Here is a 25,479-nt window from a genome sequence, read left to right as displayed (position 1 = left end):
AAATTTTCTGATTTCTTGTAGAGTTTTATAGATTTAGTTCTTACATTTAGGTCTGTGATCCATTTTGAGTTAATTTTTTACTGTAGCATAAGGGTCAAGATTTGTATTTTGCCCAAATATAGCCAATTACTCTAGTATCATTTGTGAAGAGATTACCCCATAGTTACTGAATTATCCTGGCATCTTGTTTAAAAAAAAAAAAGCCATCAACCATTTGGAGAGGGTGTAGTTTTGGATGCTATTCTGTTGCATTGGCCTATGTGTGTCCTTATATCGCTGAAACAATTATTGTAGCTTTATAGAAAGTAAGTCTTAAAATCATGTAGCGTAAGTCTTCTGATTTTGTTCCTTTTCAGAATTGGCTATTGTACATAAAGGTTAGAATCTTCTTGTGTCTGTCAGCAAACTGGTCTTTTTAATCTAAGTTATCAACTTTCATATTTATACAATTTATAATGGTGTCCCCTTTTATTCCTGATAGTGATAATTTGTTTCCTCTCTTTGTTGGTCAGTCTGCCTAGTGGTTTAATTCTATTGATTTTTTTTTCATCATTATGAAATGTCCTTCCTTATACCTGATAATAGTCCTTGTTTCAAAAATCAGCTTGGTACGATACCCTTACGGACTTCGAGCTTTATTTTGGTTAGTGCTTACATAACATGTCTTTTTTTCTGTTCTTAACTTACTTTATGTTTAAAGGACCTTACCTGAAGACAATATATATTTGGGTCTCACTTTTTTAAATCTGTTTTGAGAATTTTTACTTTTAATTGGATTGGTGAAAACAGACCGTTTGCATTTAATGCTAACTATCAATATGGTTGGGTTTAAATCTACCATCTTGCTATTTGTTTTCCTCTATGTTCTCTGTTGCTTTTCTCCTTTTTATGCCTTATTTTGGATTTATTTTAATTTTTGAGAGAGAGAGAGAGAGAGAGCTCAAGGAGGGGGGAAGGGGCAGAGAAAGAGGGATACACAGAATCCGAAACAGGTTCCAGGCTCCACGCTTGTCAGCACAGAGCCCCACATGGGGCTCAAACTCAGGAACCGTGAAATCATGACCTGAGCCAAAGTCAGATGCTAAACCGACTGAGCCACCCAGGCACCCTTGGATTAATTGTATGATTGTGTATTAAGTTTATGATGGGTTGGTTGGTTTGTTTGGTAATCTCTACACCCAGTATAGGGCTCCACCTCAGGACCCTGAGATCATCAAGAGTCACATGCCCTTCATGCCCTTCCAACTCAGCCAGGCGCCCCCAGGCAGTTACCTCTTAATTTACAAAATGAGAACAAAAGTCTTGGATATTTGCTCACATATGTACATTCCTGGTGCTCTTCATTCCATGGTGTGGTTCCAACCTTCTAACTCCTTTAATTTTCCTTTGCCTCATAAACCTCCTCCTTTAGCATTTGAGATGCAGGCTTTCTGGTGACAAATTCTCCCAGCTTTTTTCTTAAGTCTTTATTTCCCTTTCACTTCAGAAAGATGTTTTTCCTGACTGTAGATAGAATTGTCTTTTTTTAATACTTACATGATGTTGCTCCCTTGTTTTCTGGCTTACTGGGTGTCTGCTGTCATCTTTGTGCCTCTGAACAGACTGACGTTTTTATTTTGTATTTCTGTCATCGGTTTCTAGCATTTTATTATCTGCTTTATTGTGGGTGGTTTTGTTTTTTTAAGGATTATTCTGTTTGGTGTGCATTGGGCTTCTTAGATCATCACATCCCCAAATGTTCTGGCCGTTATTCTTCAAATATTTTTGCTCTTTCCTCAATCCCCATCCCCCCCACCTACCCCTGTTTTTGTTTTCTGAGACTAATTACACAAATTTCATATCTTCATTTTTCAGCATCTTCAAGTTTCTGTCTTCCTTCTTAAACATTTGGAGCATGTTTATAATAGCTTTTTTTTAACGTCATTATCTGATACTTCCATCTACCATCTTTGTATTTTCTGGGTCTGTTTCTATTGTTTGATTTTTTTCTTTTGCCCTTTTGCATGTCTGTAATTTGCGATCGGCTGCCAAACATTGTGACTACACATTTTGGGGTGCTAGGTTTTATTTTTACTTTCAAATGTATTTATTTATTTATTTATTTTGAGAGAGCGTGCACGAGCAGGGGAGGGGCAGAAGAGAGTCCCAAGCAGGTTTTGTGCTGTCAGTGCAGTCTGGTGCAGGGCTCAAACCCACAAACCATGAGATCGTGACCTGAGCCAAAACCAAGAGTCAGACACTCAGCCGACTGAGCCATCCAGGTACCCCAATTTTTTTTTTTTTTTTTTAATCATTTTGAGAGAGAGTGAGTGAATCCCAAACAGGCTCCACACACAGTGCAGAGCCCAGCATGAGGCTCCACCTCACGACCAGGAGATCATGACCTGAGCAAAATCAAGAGTCAGACACTTAACCAACTGAGCCACCCAGGCACGCTGGGTGCTAGGCTTTACGATTTTTTTCTAGACTTTATTCGATGATATAGTTAAGTGAGTTGGATACCACTTCATCTTTCAGGACTTGTTCTCAAATGTCATTAGTGCTGGTTCAGAACAGCTTTTAGTCTAGGACTAATCTACCCACCTCTGAGGCAGTACTCTTCTAAGCACTCTGATTCCCTGTGTGTTTTAAGGTCTTTCTGTTAAAGCTGGTAGGACCATTGTGTGGCCAACTGCTTTCCAGTGCTTCTTTGCTGAGCTCCGGTTAATTTCTTCTCATGTATGTGCAGATCAGTTCTTGGCCACAGACTGAAAGGGATCCCTCTGCAAATCTCCAGAGCTTTTTCTGTCATTCTCTTCTCCAGTACTCTCAGCTTCAAAAATTCTAGCTGTATCAGCATCCCCAAATACTTCTTTCTCTCAGGTTCTGATTGGGTTCCCCTCCCTACATAGCAGCCTGGGAACTGCCTCCAGGCAGAAAACTAGGGCAGTTATAAAACAAAACCCTGTGTGTTTCCTCCTTTTGGGGACTATATAGTCCTATGCTTCTTTTTTTTTTTGAAAGGTTTATTTATTTTTAAGAGACAGAAACAGATCACGAATGGGGGAGGTACAGAGAGAAGAGGAGACACAGAATCTCAAGCAGGCCCCAGGCTCTGAGCCGTCAGCACAGAGCCCAATTCGAGGCTTGAACTCACAAAGCGCAAGATCATGATCTGAGCCAAAGTCGGATGCTTAACCAACTGAACCACCCACGTGCCCCAGTCCTATGTTTCTTTTTATCCAGTGTTTGAAAGCTGTTTTATATTTTGTTTGGTTTTCTAGTAACTTAAATTGGAAAGGTAAATCTAGTTCTTGGTACTCCGTCCATCATGGCCAGATGTGCAAGTTACAGTGTATATGATGAGGCCTATAATGGATTTGGGGCAGTGGTTCTCAGGTTTTGTGAGGCTTTCTTCTAGTGATGCTCACTATTGTCATTTCTTTTTGGGGTTTTTTGGTTTTTTCATTTCTCTCTTCCTTCCCACCCACTTGAATTGATTGAGCTTTCCTCAACAGAAGTGGACAAAAAGAAAGTCATTTGAGGGGTGCCTTGGTGGCTCAGTCAGTTAAGCATCTAACTTTGGCCCAGGTCACGATCTCACCCTTCATTAGTTCAGTGTCTGTGTTGGGCTCTGCACTGACAGCTCAGAGCCTGGAGCCTGCTTCAGATTCTGTGTCTCTCTCACTGCCTCTCCCCTGCTCTTTCTCAAACATTTAAAAAAAGAAAGAAAGTTACTTGTACATTTTCTTAGCACTTTAGGTACTAAACAAGAAACTTACTCCTACCTTCGAATATACCTTGCATCAAATGAACAATACATAAGAAAGCAGTGGAAGATTGAGGAGGGAAAGCTAGGGCCAGCTGCCTTTTCTTAACTGCAGTCATATGTGCGATCAGAGCTGAAAAGTAAGAAGCGCATAAGTGGTTATAAGTTGAGACTACTTGCAAATAAGGGTGGAATCAGGGGAAAGCATAGGTGAGGAGGAAAGGCCAAAAGGAGGAATGGGGAAATTGGTGCTTAAGAAAGAAAATGGAAAACTGGGAGAGGCTGACCTTTGTGGAGGGACAAAGCTTGCTTCGGTCGGAATGCTGCTCTGTCGTGAGGGCTGATCTCTGGGAGACATATCAGCCATTTGGGTCTATTCTGGTGGCCCAATACAGAGAATGTCTGCTCCTCAGAGATACTAATGAGCAAGAGGACACAGTGCATTCTCGGAAAATATGGAGGATTGACTTTGACTCATGTCCTGTCTCTTAGTTCCTGTGACCTAAAGTACACAGAAGGAGTACAGTCCCTCAACTGGACTAAAATCATGAAGACCATTGTTGATGACCCTGAGGGCTTCTTCGAACAAGGTGGCTGGTCTTTCCTAGAACCTGAGGGTGAGGTGCGTGAGTGTGGGGTTTCTTTTCCAGTACATAGTGTTGCCCATTACCATCGGGCTGCTAGGAAATGCTACAGAAGTAGTACGTACGGGACCAGATCAAATGGGAGCTTAGTATCACTGTGCTGTTCTCCTAGTTAGTTTTACAGGTAGCTGATAAATTAATTGGAGACTGGTAGCCACTGAGATTTCTTTGAAATTGCAAAATTGTTCTTTTAAGGAGACTCTTAGTATTGGGAAAAAATTCTTTAGGGCATTTTGAGTTCTTGGTTTTTTTGACTGAAGTATAATTAACATACAGTGTAATAATAGTTTCAGGTGTAAGTTTAGGGCATTTTGCAAAAATTGTTTTCTAAAAAATGATTCTCCCACCTCTGCATAATGCATTATTTCCGTGAGTATCTCTGGTTAATTTTCCTGGGTGAGGAAGGATGAAGTGAATTTTTAAGAAATACAAACTAGATATTTAGTAATCGCACCTTACTAGTAATTATAAATTAGCCCTATTTATCTTTTGGTCACTCAGGTTTTTTGGGTTTTTTTTCATGTAATACGGAAATAATGCTGGGGTGCTAGGTGGGTTGAATTAATTAGGTTAATAAAGTGAAGGTCAAAAAAAGAACCGAGTAAATAGTATTATGCTCTCCAACTGTAACTCACCAGGGGAGTGATGCTGAGGAAGGGGATTCAGAGTCTGAAATCGAAGATGAGACTTTCAATCCTTCAGAAGACGACTATGAAGAGGAGGAGGAGGATAGTGATGAAGATTATTCATCAGAAGCTGAAGAATCAGGTTAGTCTCTATAGGTAAAATGTTTCATGGCTTTCTAATCTATCATTTCTAGACCCCATAAAGGAGGGAAGAATTCTGTCGTTCCATTCCTGTCTAATGACTAATTAATGACTTAATTTTATTCCAGACTATTCCAAGGAATCATTGGGCAGTGAAGAAGAGAGTGGAAAGGATTGGGATGAACTGGAGGAAGAAGCCCGAAAAGGTAAACTTTGTTATTTTTGAAGCACAAATTTCTAATGGATTTTAGTATTTTGAGATTTTTTTGGCCTAAGAAGAGTACCAAAAGAACACTGTGAAACTGATGGGGAACTATAGCTCCAAGTTCATCAGCCAGACAAGCAAATGAGTTCTGGAATGTATCCATACCCTCCAAGTGACATGACTCTGTCATTCTTCATCTGCTCACAGCCACAGTGGGTCTGTAGCTATGATAGCCACATAGTCTTGGAAGAATTAGGCTATTCAGTTTCCAAGTCTAAGTCCTATAATAGTCAAACTTTCTGGGCCTCTTCCAGGTTAGGAAGGTTTTTGTAATAGTGGTTTAGTTACTCTGAAACCAAATGCTAGATAGCAGTTAAAGGTGAAAGGGGAACACTATCTACTGGACCCCAAGCATCGGGATCCGTACTTTGCATAGGCTACCTTATTTAATCCTAGAACAATTTTCTGTTGTGTAAATAACATAAACCAAGGCTCAGGAAAGTTAAGTACTTGCCTGAGATCACACAACTAATACATGACTGAGATTAAAACATACTTGACTCCAGAGGACATTCCCTGTGTTACTTCAAAGTGCTATTAAGTACTGTTAGGTACCTAAGTTACCCTGTAGCTAACTAGTAATGCCTCTTTTCTCCTGTTCAGCGGACCGTGAAAGTCGTTACGAGGAAGAAGAAGAACAGAGTCGAAGTATGAGCCGGAAGAGGAAGGCATCTGTGCACAGCTCAGGCCGTGGCTCTAACCGTGGTTCCAGACACAGCTCTGCACCCCCCAAGAAAAAGAGGAAGTAACTTCTGAACTCTGGTCCTCAGCTCCATTCTTTATCCAGCCAACCCCTACAAATTTTACATGACATAGAAACTGTATTTTTCCTTTTTTTTTTTTTTTTTTTTTTTCCTTTTGAAGTTTTGCCATTTGTGTTTATGGGTTTAGGGGGCCATTTGTGTGGACCAATCTACTCGGGGAATTCCAGGCCCACCAGGACACGTGCCAGTGGCCCCATCCAGATGGCAAGGGAGGAGGTGTTCTTGAAGAAGGGCAGAGGCTTCCGCTGTTGATAAATACCGTTTCATTCCTCTCTCTTCCTGTCACCTTCCGCCAGGACATCGATGGCTTCTGACATCTTACTCTTTGATGTCTCAAAGCTATGTTTCCAAGACATTGGTACGAGGTGACCCCTAACTACCTGTACCATGGTTCTTGACCAGCAGATTCAGTCCTCCATCCTGCCCCACTGCCATGACCTTCCTCACATCTCTTTTAAGTTCCATCTTTGCAGTGCTCAAGAAAAGGTTCTTGGAATTTGCTGATAGTTGTGATAAACCATACAACTTGAGCTAGTGAGGGCAGATCGGGCCGGTACCTCCGCCTGAGTTTTCCTGCCTGTTTGCCTCGTGCCGATAGAGGTGTTTCTGCCGCCTTTGAAGACAAGAAGCAGGGACACCCCCTGGCTCGGTTTCATCCTCCTTACAAATTCACACAGGGTACAATGGTAGAAGCAAAGTCACCACTGGTCCTTTTCTGATGTGTCTGAGGAAGAATGGTCGTGCCTCACAACACTGCTTCTAGTGAAATCTAGGAGGAGGCTCAGAGGAATCAACATTTAGATCTGGAAGGGGCAGGTCATGCCTTGGGCCTAGAATACCTTGATGAGAAAAGAGAAGAGGAAGGGAGGCCACGTCTACAACACAGCCTCTCGTCACTGCTGCTCCTTATTTTTACTTGTCTTGCATTGTCCTGTATTTATCACAGTTTCTGTCGAACAGCTTTTTAAGTATTTGGGGAGTTTATCTTGCCACCCTCCCCCTCCCGGTTCTCTGTACCCACCTGTCCCGCTGCAGTTCCTCCTGTGTTCTGTGACCTTAAGAGAAGAGGGGGGGAGGGGTCTCAGATTTTGTTTGTTTGTTTGTTTTTTTTCTCCTTAGCAGTAGGACTTGATATTTTCAATTTTGGAAGAACTAAAAGATAAATAAACTGTGGTTTTTTTTGTTGTTGTTTTGTTTTTGTAAAGTCACCTTTTGTGACCGTCCTTTCGCAGTTCCTGAGGGCAGGTCCGTCCTCTTCTCACCTGTGAGAGCGCTAAGACCTTGGAGAATAATGCCTTTATCCAGTGAGGGTCACAAAAAGTAACTTGGTTCTAAGCATTCGTCATTAGGTAGAAAGACCAGACATCACAGTAAACCAAATTCACGGCATAGCAAGTTACTTTATAAGAGACTTTACTGCGGTTCCCTCAGAGAGTTTAGAACGGAATAGTACTTGCTCCATCACGAAAGTGTAACTTCTGTCATCTCCTTGTAAATGGCGTCGAGGGCGGCGGCAGCTTGAAGGGACACCTTCAGCCTTCCTATCCGGGTGGCCTGATCTTCAGGGCTGACAACTGTCGGGAAAAGAAAAGGAAGCCTGTCAGGCGGCAGCATCATTCAGTTAAAAAGCACATACCTGCAGTGTGCTGTGGCAGGCAGCGGCGGCACTAAAGTTCCTCCTTGGGGCTCGACCTAGTAGAAGGGAAGGAGGGTGAGGCCCTCCCAAAACAGTACAGGGTGGGGGTGAGAGGGGCTGCGATGAAAACTCAAGGTGCTTTGGGGATGCACGGAAGTGGCACCCACCCTGGCCGGCGTGGAGGAAGTAGAAGAGGTGGTCTGGAGACGATCCCTGAACTGAATCTAGAAAGTAAGCTCTTCCGAGCGCGGGCCAAGACACGAGAAGGAGTTCGGAAAGGTGCGAGAAGTGGCAGGAGCGAAGCCGAGTAGAAAAGCAGGGTCCCAACCATAAAGGCCTGTCTTGTGAGGAACGTGATTTTAACTGAAGTGTCCTAGACGTAGTGATTTTTGAGTGCTAGTTCTTGCTGTTATTTGGAGACTATAACTGGGAGCATGAGTGTATCAGGGAGGCTAGTTATGAGGCTGCTATAGCAATACAGGAGAGAAATGAAGGGGTCTGAAGTATAACGGTGGAGAGAGAAGGGCAGATTCAGAACATTTAAGAGCTAAAAAATAGGGGCTCCTGGGTGGCTCAGTGAAGTGTCCAACTCTTGATTTCAGGTCAGGTCATGATCTCATGGTTTGTGGATTCAAGCCCTGTGTCGGGCTCTGTGCTGATGGTGTGGAGCCTGCTTGGGATTCTCTCTCTCTGCCCTTCCCCCACTCATGCTCCCTTGTGTGTGCGCACTCTCAAAACAATTTGTTTTTAATGTTTGTTTATTCTTAGAGCACAAGCCAGGGAGGGCCAGAGAGACAGGGAGACAGAATCCCAAGCAGGCTCCAGGCTCTGAGCTGTCAGTGCAGAACCCAGGGTGGGGCTCGAACTCACGAGCCACGAGATCATGACCTGAGCTGAAGTTGGACACTTAACTGACTGAGCCACCTGGGCACCCCTATCTCAAACTAAATTAAAAAAAAAAAAGTAAAAAATAAAATTCTGTGATGAAATCCTGGGAGACAGGAGTAGGTCCAAATCCAGGATGACCATTCTAACTTGGATAACTGGATGGTAGGTAAGAAGGAATGCAAGGTACAAAGTTGTAGTCGAGGCAAATTTTGGGTACTATGAGAACAGAGAAGTAGTGACTTGCTCTACTAGATTTTAAATAAAATCTAGACTGGTAACCTAGATTTGAGATCATTTTTAGATTAAACCCCCAGGACTGAATGCAAACCCCCAGGGGAAGGGTGTGTGGAGAAAAGGCCACAAATTGAACCAGGAGAATCCCAACATTCAAACCCAGGAAGAAGCTGTAAAGAAACAGAAGGATCCCCCACAGAATGATACGGAAAGTTGAAACGGCCTAAAACAACGGAGAATGGAGTTTAAAAAGGAGAATGAGCAATAATAATAGAAATTTACAAAGGTCAAGCAGGATGAATAAGGAAACCAACTGGATTTGACAATCGGAAAATTGGTAAGAACAGAGTCAATTAAGTGGATGAAAACTTGACCTTAATTGAACAGTGCAGGAGGTGCCAAAACGGCACTGCACTGACTTACCACTCAGGAAAATTTGCACAGAGCCGAGTTTTAACGTGCTCAGAGGGAAGGGAGCTGCAGGGCTGGAGAGCAATGTTTTGTTTTTAAAATCAGACCAACAGGATTAAAGCCTGAGTGGAAGGGAAGCCATAACAAGGAAATTAATGTAAATTTTTCTGTCAAAATAATCGAGACACATTCATTGGCTTTAGAAATTCTGAGGTCACGACCAGGGGGATTTTCCTTACATGCAAAGGGCAGAGAAGTCAGGAAGAGCGCTGCATGTCAGGGAATGGGGACGGGAATAGAACTCAGAGGTCCAAGTTGGAAAACAGCTGAAAGACCCCACTCGCCATGTGCCCAGCGAGCTTCTGCTGTCCCAAACATTCTTCTCCCTCGACCCTCAGAGAATTCCCTCCATCCTCGTGACATCCCTATAAGGACGCGACTGCTATTCTCATCTTATAGTTGAGGACACAGGCATAGACAGGTCACACCACTTGCCCGGTACCTCAGTTGGAAAAGTACTAGAGGAATATAATGAAGAATCTTGTCTACCAGCTAGTTTGAACTTCGTAACCCCTGGTCTGAAGAGTATTCCTCAATTTTTTTATTATAATTAATAGAAATTTTAGATCATGATTCAATACATAATGTACGTAAGAAAGTGTCACAAAATACTTAATCTATATGCCATGCACTCTGATATTTTCTACTGTCTCCCTGCTCCCAATTCTGGTCATGACTTATTTAATATCACCACCCATTAGTTGATTATGACTGGAAATTTGAAAACCACTGGTCTAGCGCATGATCTTAATTGCCGACTACAGCCTAGCAGATACGGTAAATGCGTGAAATCCCCAGGCATGTACAGTAAGAGAGCAGTGGGGACTGGATGGAGTAGGGCCCACGTAAAGGCATTCAAATGAAAATATTTTTAAAACCGTGCCAGTCTTAACAGCAATGTTGAAAATGGATTTAAGAAGAATGTGGTGTACAGAGAAGTTCTGTACAAACTTTTTGTACAGAAATGCTGTAGCAGATGGAGATGGGGTGGAAGAAACCAGTGGCAGAGAGACCAGTTTAGAAAACTATTACGGGGACGCCTGGATGGTTCAGTTAGTTAAGTGTCCGGCTTTGGCTCAGGTCATGATCTCACGGTTTGAGTTCGAGCCCTACATCGGACATTCTGCTATCAGCAAGGAGCCCACTTCTCCTCTGTCTCCCTCTGTCTGGGCTCCCCGCCCCCCAAGCTTGTGTTCGTGCTCCCTCTCTCTCTCTCTCTCTCAAAACTACATAAACTTTTAAAAAAGAAAACTATTACAGTAGTGGGGATGCAGTCAAGACATTTCCAAAGCCGTATAGTCAAGACTTGGTAAGAAATACCATGAGGCATGAGGTAGCAGGAGAGTTGGTGTCTGCTTAAGAGACAGTGTGCAAGGTCACACATTAAAAGCGGGGGGTATCAGCTGTCTTTACAAACCTCACATGCTTAAGAGAAATCAGGAATTCTGATCTTTAAATTTGATGGAAATTGTACTTGTCTTTTCAAAATTCCCTCATTTCAAACACTGGGGATTCCTAATAGATTGTATTCTAATTGTCATGAGGTACATGGGCTAAAATACACAAGTGACTACTTTCATTTCTAGAAAAAGTAGAGCCATAGGGATTTGGATCCAGTTTGTATCATCCACTTCATAACGGTAATTACATACCGAAGGTAAATCAGGAAAAGTATTCATGATTAGGCTGATTTCCTTAGCAATAATTGAAGCTGAGAAGCATGACAAGGTATTACTCACTGTCTAGCTCTTGCTCTACAAGGTCTCTTCCCGACTCCATGATCTGCCACAGTTCCAGAAACGCATATCCCACTTCTTGACATTCTTTCTTCTCCTCGTCCATAGGATCGCTTACCACTGTAAACTTTAAACTAAAGGAGAAAAAAATTCCATTTAACTCAGTACTACCGATACCCTAAGGCTTAAAATACATATATAAGGATAACCGTAATCATAAATTATACAATGTTTTCCCTCAATCATTTTTCCCTTGCCTCCATTTTACAAGACTGTAATGGCAGAAGAGTAAGGAGTTGGTGTATTTTAAAGCAACAAAAGGCCTGGAGAAGACAGAACTAAGACTCAAGATAATCTATATCAAGCTGACTCAAAACTGTTGAGATAGAATGCCTTTCAAGATAGTTTACAACTCTGATGAAAGATCTGATACGGGCAGTGGAGGTGTTTGCGCAAAAACCAACATTATAGGAGAAGAAGAGTTTTAGATTTTTAAATAAAAGTTGGGTATCCCGAACAAAGGAAAACAGAAAGAATACAGAATTACAAAACAATACATTTTGTGAAAGTGAAAGCATATTCCTTAAGAATTGCAAATCTGGGAACGGGACTCCGGAGGGCACACAGCCCTGCCTCGCAAGCAGTGAGTGGTCAACAGCAATCATTATTACCTTGACTTGGCCTAGTGAGGAAGGATACTGAATTCTAGAAACTAGTACCTATTCAATTATTTGAGATAAAATTCATGCATAAATTCGCTGTTTTAACCACCTTGAAGTGTACAATTCAGTATGTTCTCGTAAATTCATGTTGTTGCCCAACTGTCACCACTGTCTAATTCCAAGCCGTGCTCATCCCCACAAGAAGAAATCCAAGAGGCACCAAGCAGCCGCATCCCGTTCTCCCCTCAGCTCCAGGAAACCACAAATCCACTTTCCATCTCTCTGGGTTTGCCTATTCTGGACATTCTGTATCCCTATTAATTTTTTAAAAGCAAATACTGATGGCTAATAGTGCTAAGGGGCAAGACTAAGGCTAAAAATTCAAGCTCTTAAAATCACAGCTAAACATGATTCAGCTAACAAAAAGAAATTCCAAAAATGACACATTCTTTTTATTTTTTCTTAAGCTCTACTCCCAATGTGGGACATGAACTCATGACACCGAGATCAAGAGTTGTGAGATGCATGGCAGGCACCACCAAAATGATACATTCTTAGCCCTTTAAGCAATATTCATATGTGAGGATGTTTCTGGATCCTTACTGATATTCTGTACCCTTACTGATATACAGAAGAGATAATGCTGACTCCGGACCCCAATTTTCCCAGGAAAGGGATGTTAACCAGCATTACTACATACAGGGCACAATACTAAGTACTTTAGATAAACTATGTTATTTCAGTTGTATCCTCAAAGGAGCCTTCAAGTTAAATAAAATTCGACCATCAGAGAGCTAGTAAGCAGAAGAGTCAGGATTCAAAACCAGGTCTGTCTGGTTACAAAGCCAATGTTCTGTCCACTGCACGACACTGGCAAAAAGAAAGGTAAAATCAACTGACATCTAAAATTGAGTAGAAAAGTTGAGTACAAAGAGAAAAGAAAGAGACTACCACTGTAAGGCAATGAAGGGAGGGAGTATTCTAAGAATGCTGAGAGAGAACAAAGAAATGAAGTAGCTAAATTTAACACTGATGCAGAAGGGGAACAACCAAAATGCTTCCCATTCCCAAAAGTTACTAATAAGCTGCTGTTTAAGTCCACAATGACACTGAAGTCAGACTCACTGTTTATTTCAGGGGCTCCTTTGTCAATCCTTTCTATGACTAACTGGAGACAAAGTAAATGCAAATTAAACAAATTTATTGGGCTAAAACACCAGCCCTGTATTATTTCTTAGCCACATACTTGAAAAGGAGGCAGCAATGCTGGGTCTTGCCAAAAAAACAAACAAACAAACAAAAACAGATGCCCACTTAAATTTGAATTTCAAATTTCAGCTAAACAAGGCATAATTTTCTTAGAAGTATGTCCTGTGCATTTCATCTGGAACCTCTAAATGGAGGCCTCTTCATCTCATATGAATAAAAAGGACACCTTCCTAAAATTGGTAGTAGGCCTAAGATTTACTCCAGTTACATCAAAGTAATCCTGTGATGATTTTTAAAATATAAATATGAAATTAATATTGTAAAGACATAATATTTGGTAAGCTAGCAATGGTACCGTGTTTGTGAGAAATGCATCAAATTTTCTGAGAATGTCAAAGTGTTTTTTGTCCAGGGGCGCCTGGGTGGTTCAGCCGGTTGAGCGTCTGACTCTTGATCTCAGCTCAGGTCGTGATACCAGGGTAGTGGGATCAAGCCCCTCATCAGGTTCTGTGCTGAGCATGGAGCCTGCTTGAGATTCTGTCTTTCTCTCCCTCTGCCCTTCTCCCTGCTTATGCTCGCTCTCTCTCTTTAAAAGAAAAAACAGGAGCGCCTGGGTGGCTCAGTTGGTTAAGCATCCGACTTCGGCTCAGGTCATGATCTCACGGTTCCTGAGTTCAAGCCCCCCGTCGGCCTCTGTGCTGACAGCTCAGAGCCTAGAGCCTGCTTTGGATTCTGTGTCTCCCCCTCTCTCTCTACCTTTCCTCTGCCTGTTCTCTCTCTCTCTCTTAAAAATAAATAAATAAGCATTAAAAAAAAGAAAAAACATAAAACCAAAAAGGACAGTTCAAAAAAAAAGTGTTTTGGCCACTCCACATAGGGCACTGCTAGTATTTAAGTAGTTGCTGCCACAGAAATAGTGCTTCTCAGGGGCTGGCATGGGTGAGAAATGAATTAAACCTATGAGATTATAAAATTTATCAGGTAGTCACAAACCTAAATTAGACCCAAGTAGATAAAAAATACACTGAGAAAATTAATATGAAGGAAGTTATTAAAATATCAGCACAAAACTCCTGACTTCCTGAATGGATAATATCTCCCTTCTTTCAAAGTGGAAAGCAGATACTTACTGTCTTTGTTCAGGATCTTGTCCATTCAGCATGGCAAACAGAAATTGCCTTCGGCCTTTTTGCTCCAGTGGGTCCAGGTCGATCACTGTATTAAGGATAAGAGGGGAAAAAAGTCAAGAATCATGTACTGTTGCTATTTGGGCACTAAGACTTTCATTAAGTGGTATATGGAAAACTGAGATATAAAACAGAGGTTGGCTGGGGTTCCTGGGTGGCTCAGTTGGTTAAGCGTTCAACTTTGGCTCAGGTCATGATCTTGTGATTCGTGAGTTCAAGCCCTGTGTTGGGCTCTGTGCTGACAGCTCAGCGCCTGGAGCCTGCTTCAGATTCTGTGTCTCCCTCTCTTTCTGCCCCTCCCCTGCTCTCTTTCTCTCTCTCAAAAAAACAAACAAACAAACAAACAAAACATTAAATTTTTTATTTATTTATTTTTTTTTTAGTTAAAAAATAAAAGAGTTGGCAAGGTGAGGCTCTTGGGCCAGCTACCTGTTTTGGTAAATAAAGTTTTACTGAATACAGCCAATGCCTATTTGTTTACATATTATCTGTGGAGGCTTTCCCACCACAATGATAGAGTTGAAAAGGTGTGACAGAGACCATTTGGCTCACAAAGCCTAAAATATTTACTATCTGGGCCTTCAAGAAAAAGTTTGTCAACCCTGGTATAAAGGACGCCTTATGATTTGCACTGAAAGCTGTTCTGCCATATGCCAAGGTAAATGTGCTCCCACCACTCTACAGCTGGGAGAATCCTAGAGACTGATTTTTAATGTTTGTTCATTTATTTTGAGAGAGACAGTGTGTGTGTGGGTGTGTGTGTGCGTGCGCGTACACACACACACACACACACACGCGTGCGCGCGCGAGTGGGGGAGGGGCAGAGAGAGGAAGAGAGAATCCCAAGCAGATTCCATGCTGCCAGGACAGAGCCTGACACTGGGCTCAATCCCATGAAGTGTGAGATCATGACCTGAGCTGAAATCAAGAGTCAGACATTTGACTGAGGCATGCAGGCGCCCCAAGGAGATTGATTTTTTAGGGCCACCTAGAGATTTGAGTTTTGTAGCAGGTTCAACTCAAGATGCCTGTCTCAACACCCATTCTCCCCTTCCTCCTCATTTTTATATGGGAATGCTACGGCACCAAATAAATTAGCTTATGTTTTCCAGCCTCTATTTTAGTGAGGTTTGGCTACACGATTCAGTGCTGGCTATTGTGTTGTGGGAAACATGCTTAACAGGCTCAAGTGTGAGGCATTCCTCCTTGCTCTGGTGGCCATTAAGAGGGTCAGGGTCACCAAAAGGATGGAAGACAGGCACGAGGATGATCAAAAGCAGGGTAGGAGTTTGGACCCTAAGAGTATCACATATCCTCAGCCCTGGACTGTGGCCCTCAGAATCCACTTTATACAAGAAATAAACTTCTACCTCATATAAGGGCAGCATATACTTAGAGGAAGAAGAAGAAGAAGAAGAAGAAGAAGAAGAAGAAGAAGAAGCAGGAGGAGGAGAAGGAATAGAGAGCAACAGACAGCTGGCAGAAATTTAAAATAAATATTCAGTGACTGGAAGATAAAATTAAGGAAATTTGAGGGGGCACCTAGCTGGCTCAGTTGGTAGAGACTCTTGATCTTAGGGTTGTGAGTTTGAGCCCCACATTGGGTGTAGAAATTACTAAAAATAAATTTTTTTTTAAAAATTAAAGAAATTTCCCAAGAATAGAAAGAAAAAGCAGAGGTAGAATTATAGGAAGAAAATGAGAAATTTAGAGGATCAAGTTGGAAGATCCAAAACTCTACTAGAAAAATGAGAAAATGCTGGGGTCAAAATTATCACAGAAATGCAATAAAATTTCCCAGAACTAAAAGCCACAAGCTTCCAGATTGAAAGAGCCCCTTGAATGACCAGAATAATTAAAAGAAAAATATACACATTATTCTGAAGTTTAAGAACACTAATGATAAAGATAAAATGTTAAAGTCTTATAGGCAGGTAGTGGTAGTTTTCATACAAAGGTTAGGCTCTTGGCCTGGATCTAGAAGACTATGGACCAATTGCTTTGAAATTCTGAATAAAAATGTTTTCGAAATAGATTTCTATACTTGGTCTAATTATCAATTGAATATACATGCAGAATAAAGAGATTTCATACATGATGTTCTCAAAATATTTCCTTCCAATGGACTCTTTCTTTAAAAGATACTGGAAAATATGATCCATTAAAATATAAAAGTGTGGGGTCCCTGGGTGACTCAGTCGGTTAAGCGTCTAACTGCAGCTCAGGTTATGATCTTGCGGTTCTTGAGTTTGAGCCCTGCATCAGGCTCTGTGCTGACAGCTTAGAGCCTGGAACCTGCTTCAATTCTGTGTCTCCGTCTTTCTCTGCCCCTCTCCCACTCACACTCGGTCTCTCTCTCTCTCTCTCAAAAATAAACAAACATTTACAGAAATTATAAAAGTGAATCAGAGGACAAAACAGGACCCAGGAGACTGCTCCAAATGGCAGCAGTAGCATAATAGCTGAATGAACAGTGGGCTGAAGAGAGGTCTTCAAGGAAAAGAAAACTGATACATTGTTTGACAGGTTTGATTATTTGAAAACTTGGAAAGGCTGCTGGAGGATGTGAAAATAACAATAGGCACAATGAAAATAAAGCAAATGAAAAATTGGGACAAACAAAATAACAAACAAGAAAGGAAATATAACCATGGCAAACTACTTGGCTCTTCAAGAATTAATATCCATAATATTAAGACTGGATTAAATGAAAGTTATGATCCAAGTATATGGGAGGAAGGGGACATGGGTATAAGAGAGAAATTTGATGTGCCAAGATAGGAAGTCAGGAGATAATACCTAAAATTGTTGAGTCAGGAAATTGCAATAGAAACATTCCTAAGAAACATGGAATTAAATAACAAGAAATAGCAGAAAAAGTGAAAAGAGGTGTGGTGGACCAAAGAGGATAGGGGATGATAGGGAGTGGTTCATGGAGAAGGGATAGAAAAAGGAACTGTTCCCTGTCTTCTCCTCTGAAAAAAAAAAGAAAGAAAAGAAAAGAAAAAGGAACTGTTTAATTTTAATTAAAAATCTCTCTAGGCCTATTTGTGGGGTACCTGGGTGGCTCAGTCAATTAAGCGTCTGACTCTTGATTTCAGCTCAAGCCATGATCTCACATCTGTGAGAGGGAGCCTGGCTTGGTGCTGGGCATGGAGCCTGCTTAAGAGTCTTGCTCCCTTTGCCCCTCCCCAACTCATGTTCTCTCTCTTTCTCTCTTAGATAGATGATAGATTTTTAAGAAGGCTCCATGCCCTGCACAGAGCCCAAAGTGGGCCTTGAACTCACAATCCTGAGATCAAGACCTGAGCTGAGATCAAGAGATGGCCACTTAACCAACTGGGTCACGCAGGCACCCCATTTGATATTTTAAAATCATATGCATAATCCCACTTATTTCAATGGACAGATCATCCAACAGAAAGCCAACAAAGAAACAGTGGCTTAGAATGACACATTGGACCAGATGGATTTAACAGATACATTCAGAACATTCTATCCTAAAACAACAGAATACACATTCTTTCCTAGTGCACATGGATCAGTCTCCATTGTAGGCCACAAAACAAGTCTAAACAAATTCAGACAAAGTCATACCGTGCATCTTTTCTAATTTTTTTTTAAATTTTTTTTTCAACGTTTATTTATTTTTGGGACAGAAAGAGACAGAGCATGAACGGGGGAGGGGCAGAGAGAGAGGGAGACACAGATTCGGAAACAGGCTCCAGGCTCCGAGCCATCAGCCCAGAGCCTGACGCGGGGCTCGAACCCACCGACCGCGAGATCGTGACCTGGCTGAAGTCGGACGCTTAACCGACTGCGCCACCCAGGCACCCCTCTAATTTTTTTTAACGTTTATTCACCTTTGAGAGATGGAGAGAGACAGAGCACAAGTGGGGGAGGGGCAGAGAGAGAGGGAGACACAAAATCCAAAGCAGGCTCCAGGCTCTGAGCTGTCAGCACAGAGCCCAATGCGGGGCTTGAATTCATGAACAGTGAGATCATGACCTGAGCCAAAGTTGGACGCTTAACCAACTGAGCCACCCAGGTTCCACCCCATGCATCTTTTCTGACCACAATACTATGAAACTAGAAATCAACCACGTGAAAAAAATCTGCAAAGAGCACAGATACATGGAAGTTAAATAACATGCTACTAAACAATGAATGGGTTAACCAAGAAATCAGAGAGGAAATAAAAAAATACATGTAGACAAATGAAAATACAATGGTCCAAAATCTTTGGGATACAGCAAAAGCTGTTCTAAGAGCAAAGTTTATAACACTACAGGCCTAACTCAAGAAACAAGAAAAATCTCAAAAACAAAAACAAAAACAAAAAAACCATCCTGGGGCACCTGGGTGGCTCAGTCGGTTGAGCATCTGACTTCAGCGTAGGTCATGATCTCATGGTTCGTGAGTTCTAGCCACATCAGGCTCAGTGCTGACAGCTCGGAACCTGAAGCCTGCTTCGGATTCTGTCTCTCTCCCTCTCTCTCTCTCTCTCTGTGGTTACCCTGCCCACGCTCTCTCTTTCTCAAAAATAAACATAAAAAAAATCCCTAACATTATACCAAAAGGAGCTAGAAAGAGAAGAACAAACAAAATTCAAAACCAGTAGAAGCAAGAAAATAATATAGATTAAAGCAGAAATTAAAGAAATAGAAACTAAAAAAGCCAATAGAATGGATCAATAAACCAAGAGCTGGTTCTTTGAAAAGATGAACAAAATTGATAAATGTTAGCCAGACTCATAAAAAAAAGACTCAAATAAACAAAATCAGAAATGAAAGAGGAGAAAAAATAACCAACACCACAGAAATACAAAGGATTGTAAGAGAATATTATGAAAGATTATATGCCAACCAATTGGACAACCTAGAAGAAATGGACAAATTCCTAGAAACGTAAGTTCCCAAAACTGATTCAAGAAGAACTTGAAAATTTGAAACAACTGATTACCAGCAATGAAATTGAATCAATAACAATAATTAAAAAACTCCCAACAAATAAAATTTCAGGACAAGATGGCTTCACAGGTGAATTCTACCAAACATTTAAAGAAGAGTTAATACCTATTCTTCTCAAACTATTCCAAAAAATAGAAGAGGAAGGAAAACTTCAAAACTTATTCCACAAGGCCAGCATTACCCCGATACCAAAACCAGATAAAAACATTACAAAAAAGAGAACTATAGGCCAATATCTCTGATAAGCATAATTGCAAAAATGCCCAACAAAATACTGACAAACCAAATCCAACAATACATATAAAAAATCACTCACCACCATCAAGTGGGATTTACTTCCAGGATACCAGCGTGGTTCAATATTTGCAAATCAATCAATGTGATACATCACATCAATAAAAAAAGGATAAAGATCATATGATCATTTTAATAGATGCAGAAAAAGCATCTGACAAAGTACAATATCCATTCATGATAAAACCCCTCAACAAAATAGGTTTAGAGGGAACATTCCTCAACATAATAAAGGCTGTATGTGGAAAGCCCACAGCTAACATCATATTCAATGGTGAAAAACTGAGAGCTTTCCCTTTAAGACCAGAAACAAGACAAGGATGTCCACTCCCACCACATTTATTCAGCACAGTACTGGAAGTCCTAGCCACAGCAATCAGACAAGAAAAAGGAGTAAAAAGCATCCAAATTGATAAGGAAGAAGTAAACCTTTCACTATTTGCAGATGACATGATATATAACTAGAAAACACTAAAGACTCCATCAAAAAACTTACTAGAATTGATAAATGAATTTAGTAAGGTCACAGGAAACAAAATCAATGTGCAGAAATCTGTTGCATGTCTATCCATTAATAATGAAGCAAGAGAAAGAGAAATTAAGAAAGCAATCCCATTTACAATTGCACCAAAAATAATAAAATACTTAGGAATAAGTTTAACCAAGGAGATGAAAGACCTATACTCTGAAAACTATAAAACATTGATGAAAATAATTGAAGACCACACAAACAAATGGAAAGAATTGGAAAATATTCCATGTTCATGGACTGGAAGAACAAATATTGTTAAAATGTCCGCACTACCCAAAGCAATCCACAGATTTAATGCAATACATATCAAAATACCAACAGCATTATTCACAGAAGTAGAACAAACAACCCTAAAATTTGTATGGAACCACAAAGACCCCAAATAGGCATAACGATCTTGAAAAAGAAAAACAAAGCTGGAGGCATCACAATCTCCTAGATTTCAAGATATACTACAAAGCTATAGTAATCAGATGAGTATGGTACTGGCATAAAAACAGACATATAGATCAATGGAACATAATAGAAAACCCAGAAACAAACATAAGATTATATGGTTGATTAACCTTTGACAAAGGAGGCAAGAATATGCAATTGGAAAAAAGACGGTCTCTTCAACAAATGGTGTTGGGAAAACTGGACAGCTACATGCAAAAGAATGAAACTGGACTTTCTTACATCATACTCAAAAACAAATTCAAAATGGATTAAGGACCTAAATATGAGACCTGAAACTAAATATCCTAGAAGAGAGCACAGGCAGTAATTTCTCTGACATCGGCCATAGTGACATTTTTCTAGATCGAGTCTCTTAAGGCGAGTGAAATAAAATTAAAAATTAGCTATTGGAAATACATCAAAATAAAAAGTCTCTGCACAGCAAAGGAAATAATCCACAAAACTAAAAGGCAACCTACCGAATGGGAGAAAACATTTGCAAATGACATATCCGGTAGAGGGTTAGTATCTGAAATTTATAAAGAACTGATACAACTCAACACCCAAAAAACAAATAATCTAATTAAAAAATGTGAAGACATGGACAAACATTTCTCCAGAGCAGAGATTCAGCTTGTCAACAGACGCATGAAAAGATGCTCAAAATCACTCATTATCAATGCGAATGAAAGCCACAGTGAGAGGGCACCTGGGTGGCTCAGTGAGTAAAGTGTCTGGCTTTGGCTCAGGTTATGATCTCACAGTCTGTGAGTTCGAGCCCCACGTCGGGCTCTCTGCTTTCACCGTGGAGCCTGCTTCAGATCCTCTGTCTTTCTCTCTCTGCCCCTCTTCCACTCAAGCACACGTGCTCTCTCTCCCTCTCTCTCAAAAATAAACAAACATTTAAAAAAGAACCACAGTGAGATATCACCTCATACCTTTCAGAGTGGCTAAAATCAAAAACACAAGAAACAACAAGTGGTGGCAAGGATGTGGAGAAAAAGGAATCCTTGTGTACTGTTGGTGGGAATGCAAACTGGTGCAGCCACTGTGAATGGATCTAGAGAGTATTATGCTAAGCCAGATATGTCAGTCAGAGAAATACAAATACCATGTGATTTCACTTATGTGTGGAATTTAAGAAGCAAAACAAAGGAAAAAACAGAGACAAACCAAAAAAATCAGACTCTTAAGTATAAAGAACAAACTGATGGTTACCTGAGGGGAGGTGCGGGGTTGGGGGGGGGGGGGGATGAGTGAAACAAGTGAAGGGGATTAAGAGTACACCCATCCGATGAGCACTGAGAGTAATGTATAGAATTGTTGAATCACTGTGCTGTACACCTAAAACTAACATAACACTGTATGTTAACTATACTGGAATTAAAATAGAAAACTTAAGGGGCACCTGGGTGGCTCAGTCAGTTAAGCATCCGACTTCAGCTTGGGTCATGATCTCAAGGTTCATGGGTTCAAGCCCTGTGTCGGGCTCTGTGCTGACAGCTCAGAGCTTGGAGCCTGCTTCAGATTCTGTGTCTCCCTCTCCCTCTCTCTGCCCCTCCGCTCTTGTGCTCTGTCTCTCTCAAAAATAAACATTAAAAAAATTTTAATAGAAAACTTGATTAAAAATAGTAATAAAAGGGGTGCCTGGGTGGCTCAGTTGATTAAGCATCTGACTTTGGCTCATGATCTCATGAGGTCATGATCTCATGGTTCATGAGCTTGAGCCCTGCTTCAGATGAGCACAAGCCCCCACTTCTGGTGAGCCTGAACCCTGCTTCTCTCTCTCTCTGTGCCTCATGGGATTCTCTCTGTCCTCTCTCTGCCCCTCACTCACTTGTGCCCTCTCTCTCTCAAAATAAATATTTAAAAACATAATAAAAAGGGGTACCTGGGTGGCTCAGTTAGTTGAGCATCCAACTCTTGATTTTGGCTCAAGTTATGGTCTCATGGTTCATGAGTTCAAGCCCCGTGTCAGGCTCTGCACTGACAGCACAGAGCCTGCTTGGGATTCTCTCTCTCCTCTATCTGCCCCCCACCCCACCCAACTTCAAAATAAATAAATATTTTTAAAAATTTTTTAAATAATAAAAACCAAAAAAATTAGTAAGCCTATATGCACGTATCACTTTGATAAGTGAGAGAAAAGAGAACGGTTGCATGCACCCCATTGGAAGGGCAGAGTAGTTCTGGCCCCTCAGACTCCCCTTCCTGGCCAACCACGGGGGCTGCCTCACCTTTGCTGAAGTGGAAGTGGATCTCTTCTCCTGCCCTTGGTTTCCTCAGGGATACTGGAGTCTCAGTCTCTGACAAGGGGAGGTCGTAGAACTTGTACTCTACATACACCTGTTTTACATTCTCATCACTCATCACTTCGGCCTCTGGGTAGAAGGCCAGGGAGACAATTTCGATGCACATCTTCTCCGACCTCTGACAAGGAAGATATGTATTTCCTGTAGGTTAGTGATGCTCCAAGTGTTCACACTCCAATTAACACGTTACTCTCTCAGACTCCATCCCAGACATATTCCATCTAACATAGCCTTGAGAATTGCGGTAAAGCTGCCGCCCAGAACTGCCTGCGCCCACCAAATACATGCCCCGGAACAGGCAGTCAGACCAGCCTGACCTCTCACGGTAACACCAGTACTTTCAGCCCTACTTCAAAGTTGCTGCCACAGCCACCGTCCTCTCCTTTGATTGTCCGTGTGTCCACTTTTGCATTAGGGACACCAGGTACAGGGCTGACATCTCTCTAGTTTCAAGAAATAAGCCGAGGGCAACGTTAAGTCCTCCCTTTCCACGGTGTGGCCGCAAGTCATGTCATGACACTAGTGAGACGTCGACCTGGGATGGCCCGGACCAGCCACAGTTCTCCCTCGTCATCTGTGAGAACTCTCCTGTCTCTAGGTTGCCAGGCCAGTGCCCTCGTGTCCAAAGATCTACCCCCACTCTCATCTTTTCTCTTAGGAAGGAAGTGCAGCTTCTGGGCTTTCCCCAAGGAAGCTCAGAAGGCAGTATTTCTTTCCTTGTTTTTTTTTTTTTAACGTTTATTCATATTTGAGAGACAGAGAGAGACAGAGTGTAAGCAGGAGAGGGGCAGAGAGAGAGAGGGAAAGAGGGGTATTCTCAAGCAGGCTCTGCACTGTCAGCATGGAGCCCCACTCAGGGCTTGAACTCACAAACCATGAGATCATGACCATGAGATCATGATCATGAGCTGAAATCAAGAGTCAGACATGACTGAGCCATCCAAGTGCCCCTAGCATTTTTTTTTAAAGGAAAGAATAAGATAAGATAGAATGGGATGGAATAGAACAGAAAATATGAGAGTGGTATAGGTAAGCCTTGTTTCTTAAAACTTTTGTGTATATGTGATTGGACTGGGCACAAAGTAGAAATGTGTTTCTTACAGTGTCTGTGATTAAAACAGTATAAAAGCCTTTAAGATACAGAACAGATGAACACAAGGGAAGGGAAGCAACAATAATATAAAAACAGGGAGGGGGACAAAACAGAAGAGACTCATAAATATGGAGAACAAACTGAGGGTTATGGGAGGGGTTGTGGGGGGGGATGGGCTAAATGGGTAAGGGGCATTAAGGAAGCTACTCCTGAAATCATTGTTGCACTCTATGCTAACTAACTTGGATGTAAATTTAAAAAATAAATCAAATATGAAAAAAAAGCATAAAAGCCACTCTTATATACCACCATCTAGGGTGGCTCCTGGCAATCTGTTTCACTTTTATACATTTACATATAATTTTAATTTACACACAGTAAAATACAAAACTAAAGTGAACTGTTAAAAAATTTTTTTAAGTTTATTTATTTTGAGAGAGAGAGATCACAAGTAGTGAAGGGTTAGAGAGAAAGAGACAGAATCCCAAGCAGGCTCTACAACATCATTGCAGAGCCCGATGTAGGGCCTGAACTCACAAACTTTGAGATCATGACCTAAGCCGAGATCTAGAATCAGATACTTAACTGACTGTGTCACCCAGATGCCCCAAGTGTACAGTTTTGATACGTATATACAAGTGTGTAATCAACATATTCAAGATACAGAACCATTACCCTACAAAGTTCTCCCATGCCACTGTTGACATTATTGTTAAGCTGAGAACCCTATGTCCTACAGTTTCAATAAAAATGAAGCAGAACTTGGGGCATCTGGTTGGCTCAGCTAGTTAAATGCCCAACTCTTGATTTCGGCTCAGGTAGTGATCTCACAGTTCATGGGATCGAGCCCAAAATCAGGCTCCATGCTGACAGCATAGAGACTGCTTGGGATTCTCTCTCTCCTTCTCTCTCTGCCCCTCCCCTCCTCGTACTCACACTAATGGGCACCCACACTCTCTCCCTCTCTTTCAAAATAAACACTTAAAAAATAAAATTGTATCGATGTTAAACTTCTTTAAAAATAATGAAGCAGAACTTCTCAAAGATGTGTCTGACGAATAGATATTTTATAAATGAATGGTTCTGTGAGAAAATATATTTTGGAAAATCAAGATTAACAAACTTATCAGCATTCTTTAACTTGACCTATGGCCTTTAATATGTTAAGATGTTTCTGGACACTTTTAGAGGATGATACAAAGATAGTTTTTTCCAAACGTATTTGACTACACAATTGATTTTTGTTTTTCCCTGGATACGGTTGGGTTTAATTTTCCAAAGAACACACTTTAGGAAACACTGAGATCTGGGAAAAAAAAAAAAAAAAGAAATAGGTGTTCATAGCCATATAAGTACTCGAATCCCCATCAACATCTTACCAAAAAAAAGCCTCCCACGCCTAACAGGATGAACATTTTTCCTCATAGTTAAACATGAACAACCACCAGACCAGTGGCTTTCAAACTGTAAAACTCAGCCTATCCATATTCATATGTGTGTGTGTAAAAAAAAAAAAACATTGAAATAAAAGTCTCCTGAAACAATTTTTAACCTTAATAGGTGCAATGCAAACTATTATTTTGTATTTTATTCTTTCTCAGTTTTTTGTTTGTTTGTTTTTGCTGGGAC

General features: G+C 41.1%; 2 protein-coding genes across 7 annotated transcripts in view; one reads left to right on the top strand and one right to left on the bottom strand.

Annotated features, from left to right (window-relative positions):
- Positions 1-7,226, top strand: part of SUPT16H (SPT16 homolog, facilitates chromatin remodeling subunit) — a 40,487-nt gene extending 33,261 nt beyond the window's left edge. Inside the window, exons 23-26 of the mRNA XM_043554298.1 lie at positions 4,241-4,370; positions 5,031-5,160; positions 5,288-5,365; positions 6,028-7,226. Of these exons, the coding sequence (XP_043410233.1) occupies positions 4,241-4,370; positions 5,031-5,160; positions 5,288-5,365; positions 6,028-6,173 (484 nt within the window). The 3' untranslated portion in view covers positions 6,174-7,226. The remainder of the gene's footprint in view (positions 1-4,240; positions 4,371-5,030; positions 5,161-5,287; positions 5,366-6,027) is intronic.
- A 358-nt stretch (positions 7,227-7,584) lies between these two features.
- RPGRIP1 (RPGR interacting protein 1) overlaps positions 7,585-25,479 on the bottom strand; it is a 90,427-nt gene continuing 72,532 nt past the window's right edge. For all 6 annotated transcript variants that reach the window (XM_043554291.1, XM_043554292.1, XM_043554295.1 and 3 more), the window contains 4 exons: positions 22,683-22,875; positions 14,155-14,239; positions 11,157-11,287; positions 7,585-7,762 (listed from right to left, as the gene is read on the bottom strand). In XM_043554291.1, coding sequence (XP_043410226.1) covers positions 7,650-7,762; positions 11,157-11,287; positions 14,155-14,239; positions 22,683-22,875 — 522 coding nt within the window. In that variant the 3' untranslated portion in view covers positions 7,585-7,649. The remainder of the gene's footprint in view (positions 7,763-11,156; positions 11,288-14,154; positions 14,240-22,682; positions 22,876-25,479) is intronic.

This window comes from Prionailurus bengalensis, chromosome B3 (assembly GCF_016509475.1).
Source record: "Prionailurus bengalensis isolate Pbe53 chromosome B3, Fcat_Pben_1.1_paternal_pri, whole genome shotgun sequence".
Taxonomy (NCBI): domain Eukaryota; kingdom Metazoa; phylum Chordata; class Mammalia; order Carnivora; family Felidae; genus Prionailurus; species Prionailurus bengalensis.
Note: the sequence above shows the minus strand (reverse complement) of the source record. Positions and strands in the feature narration are given on the sequence as shown.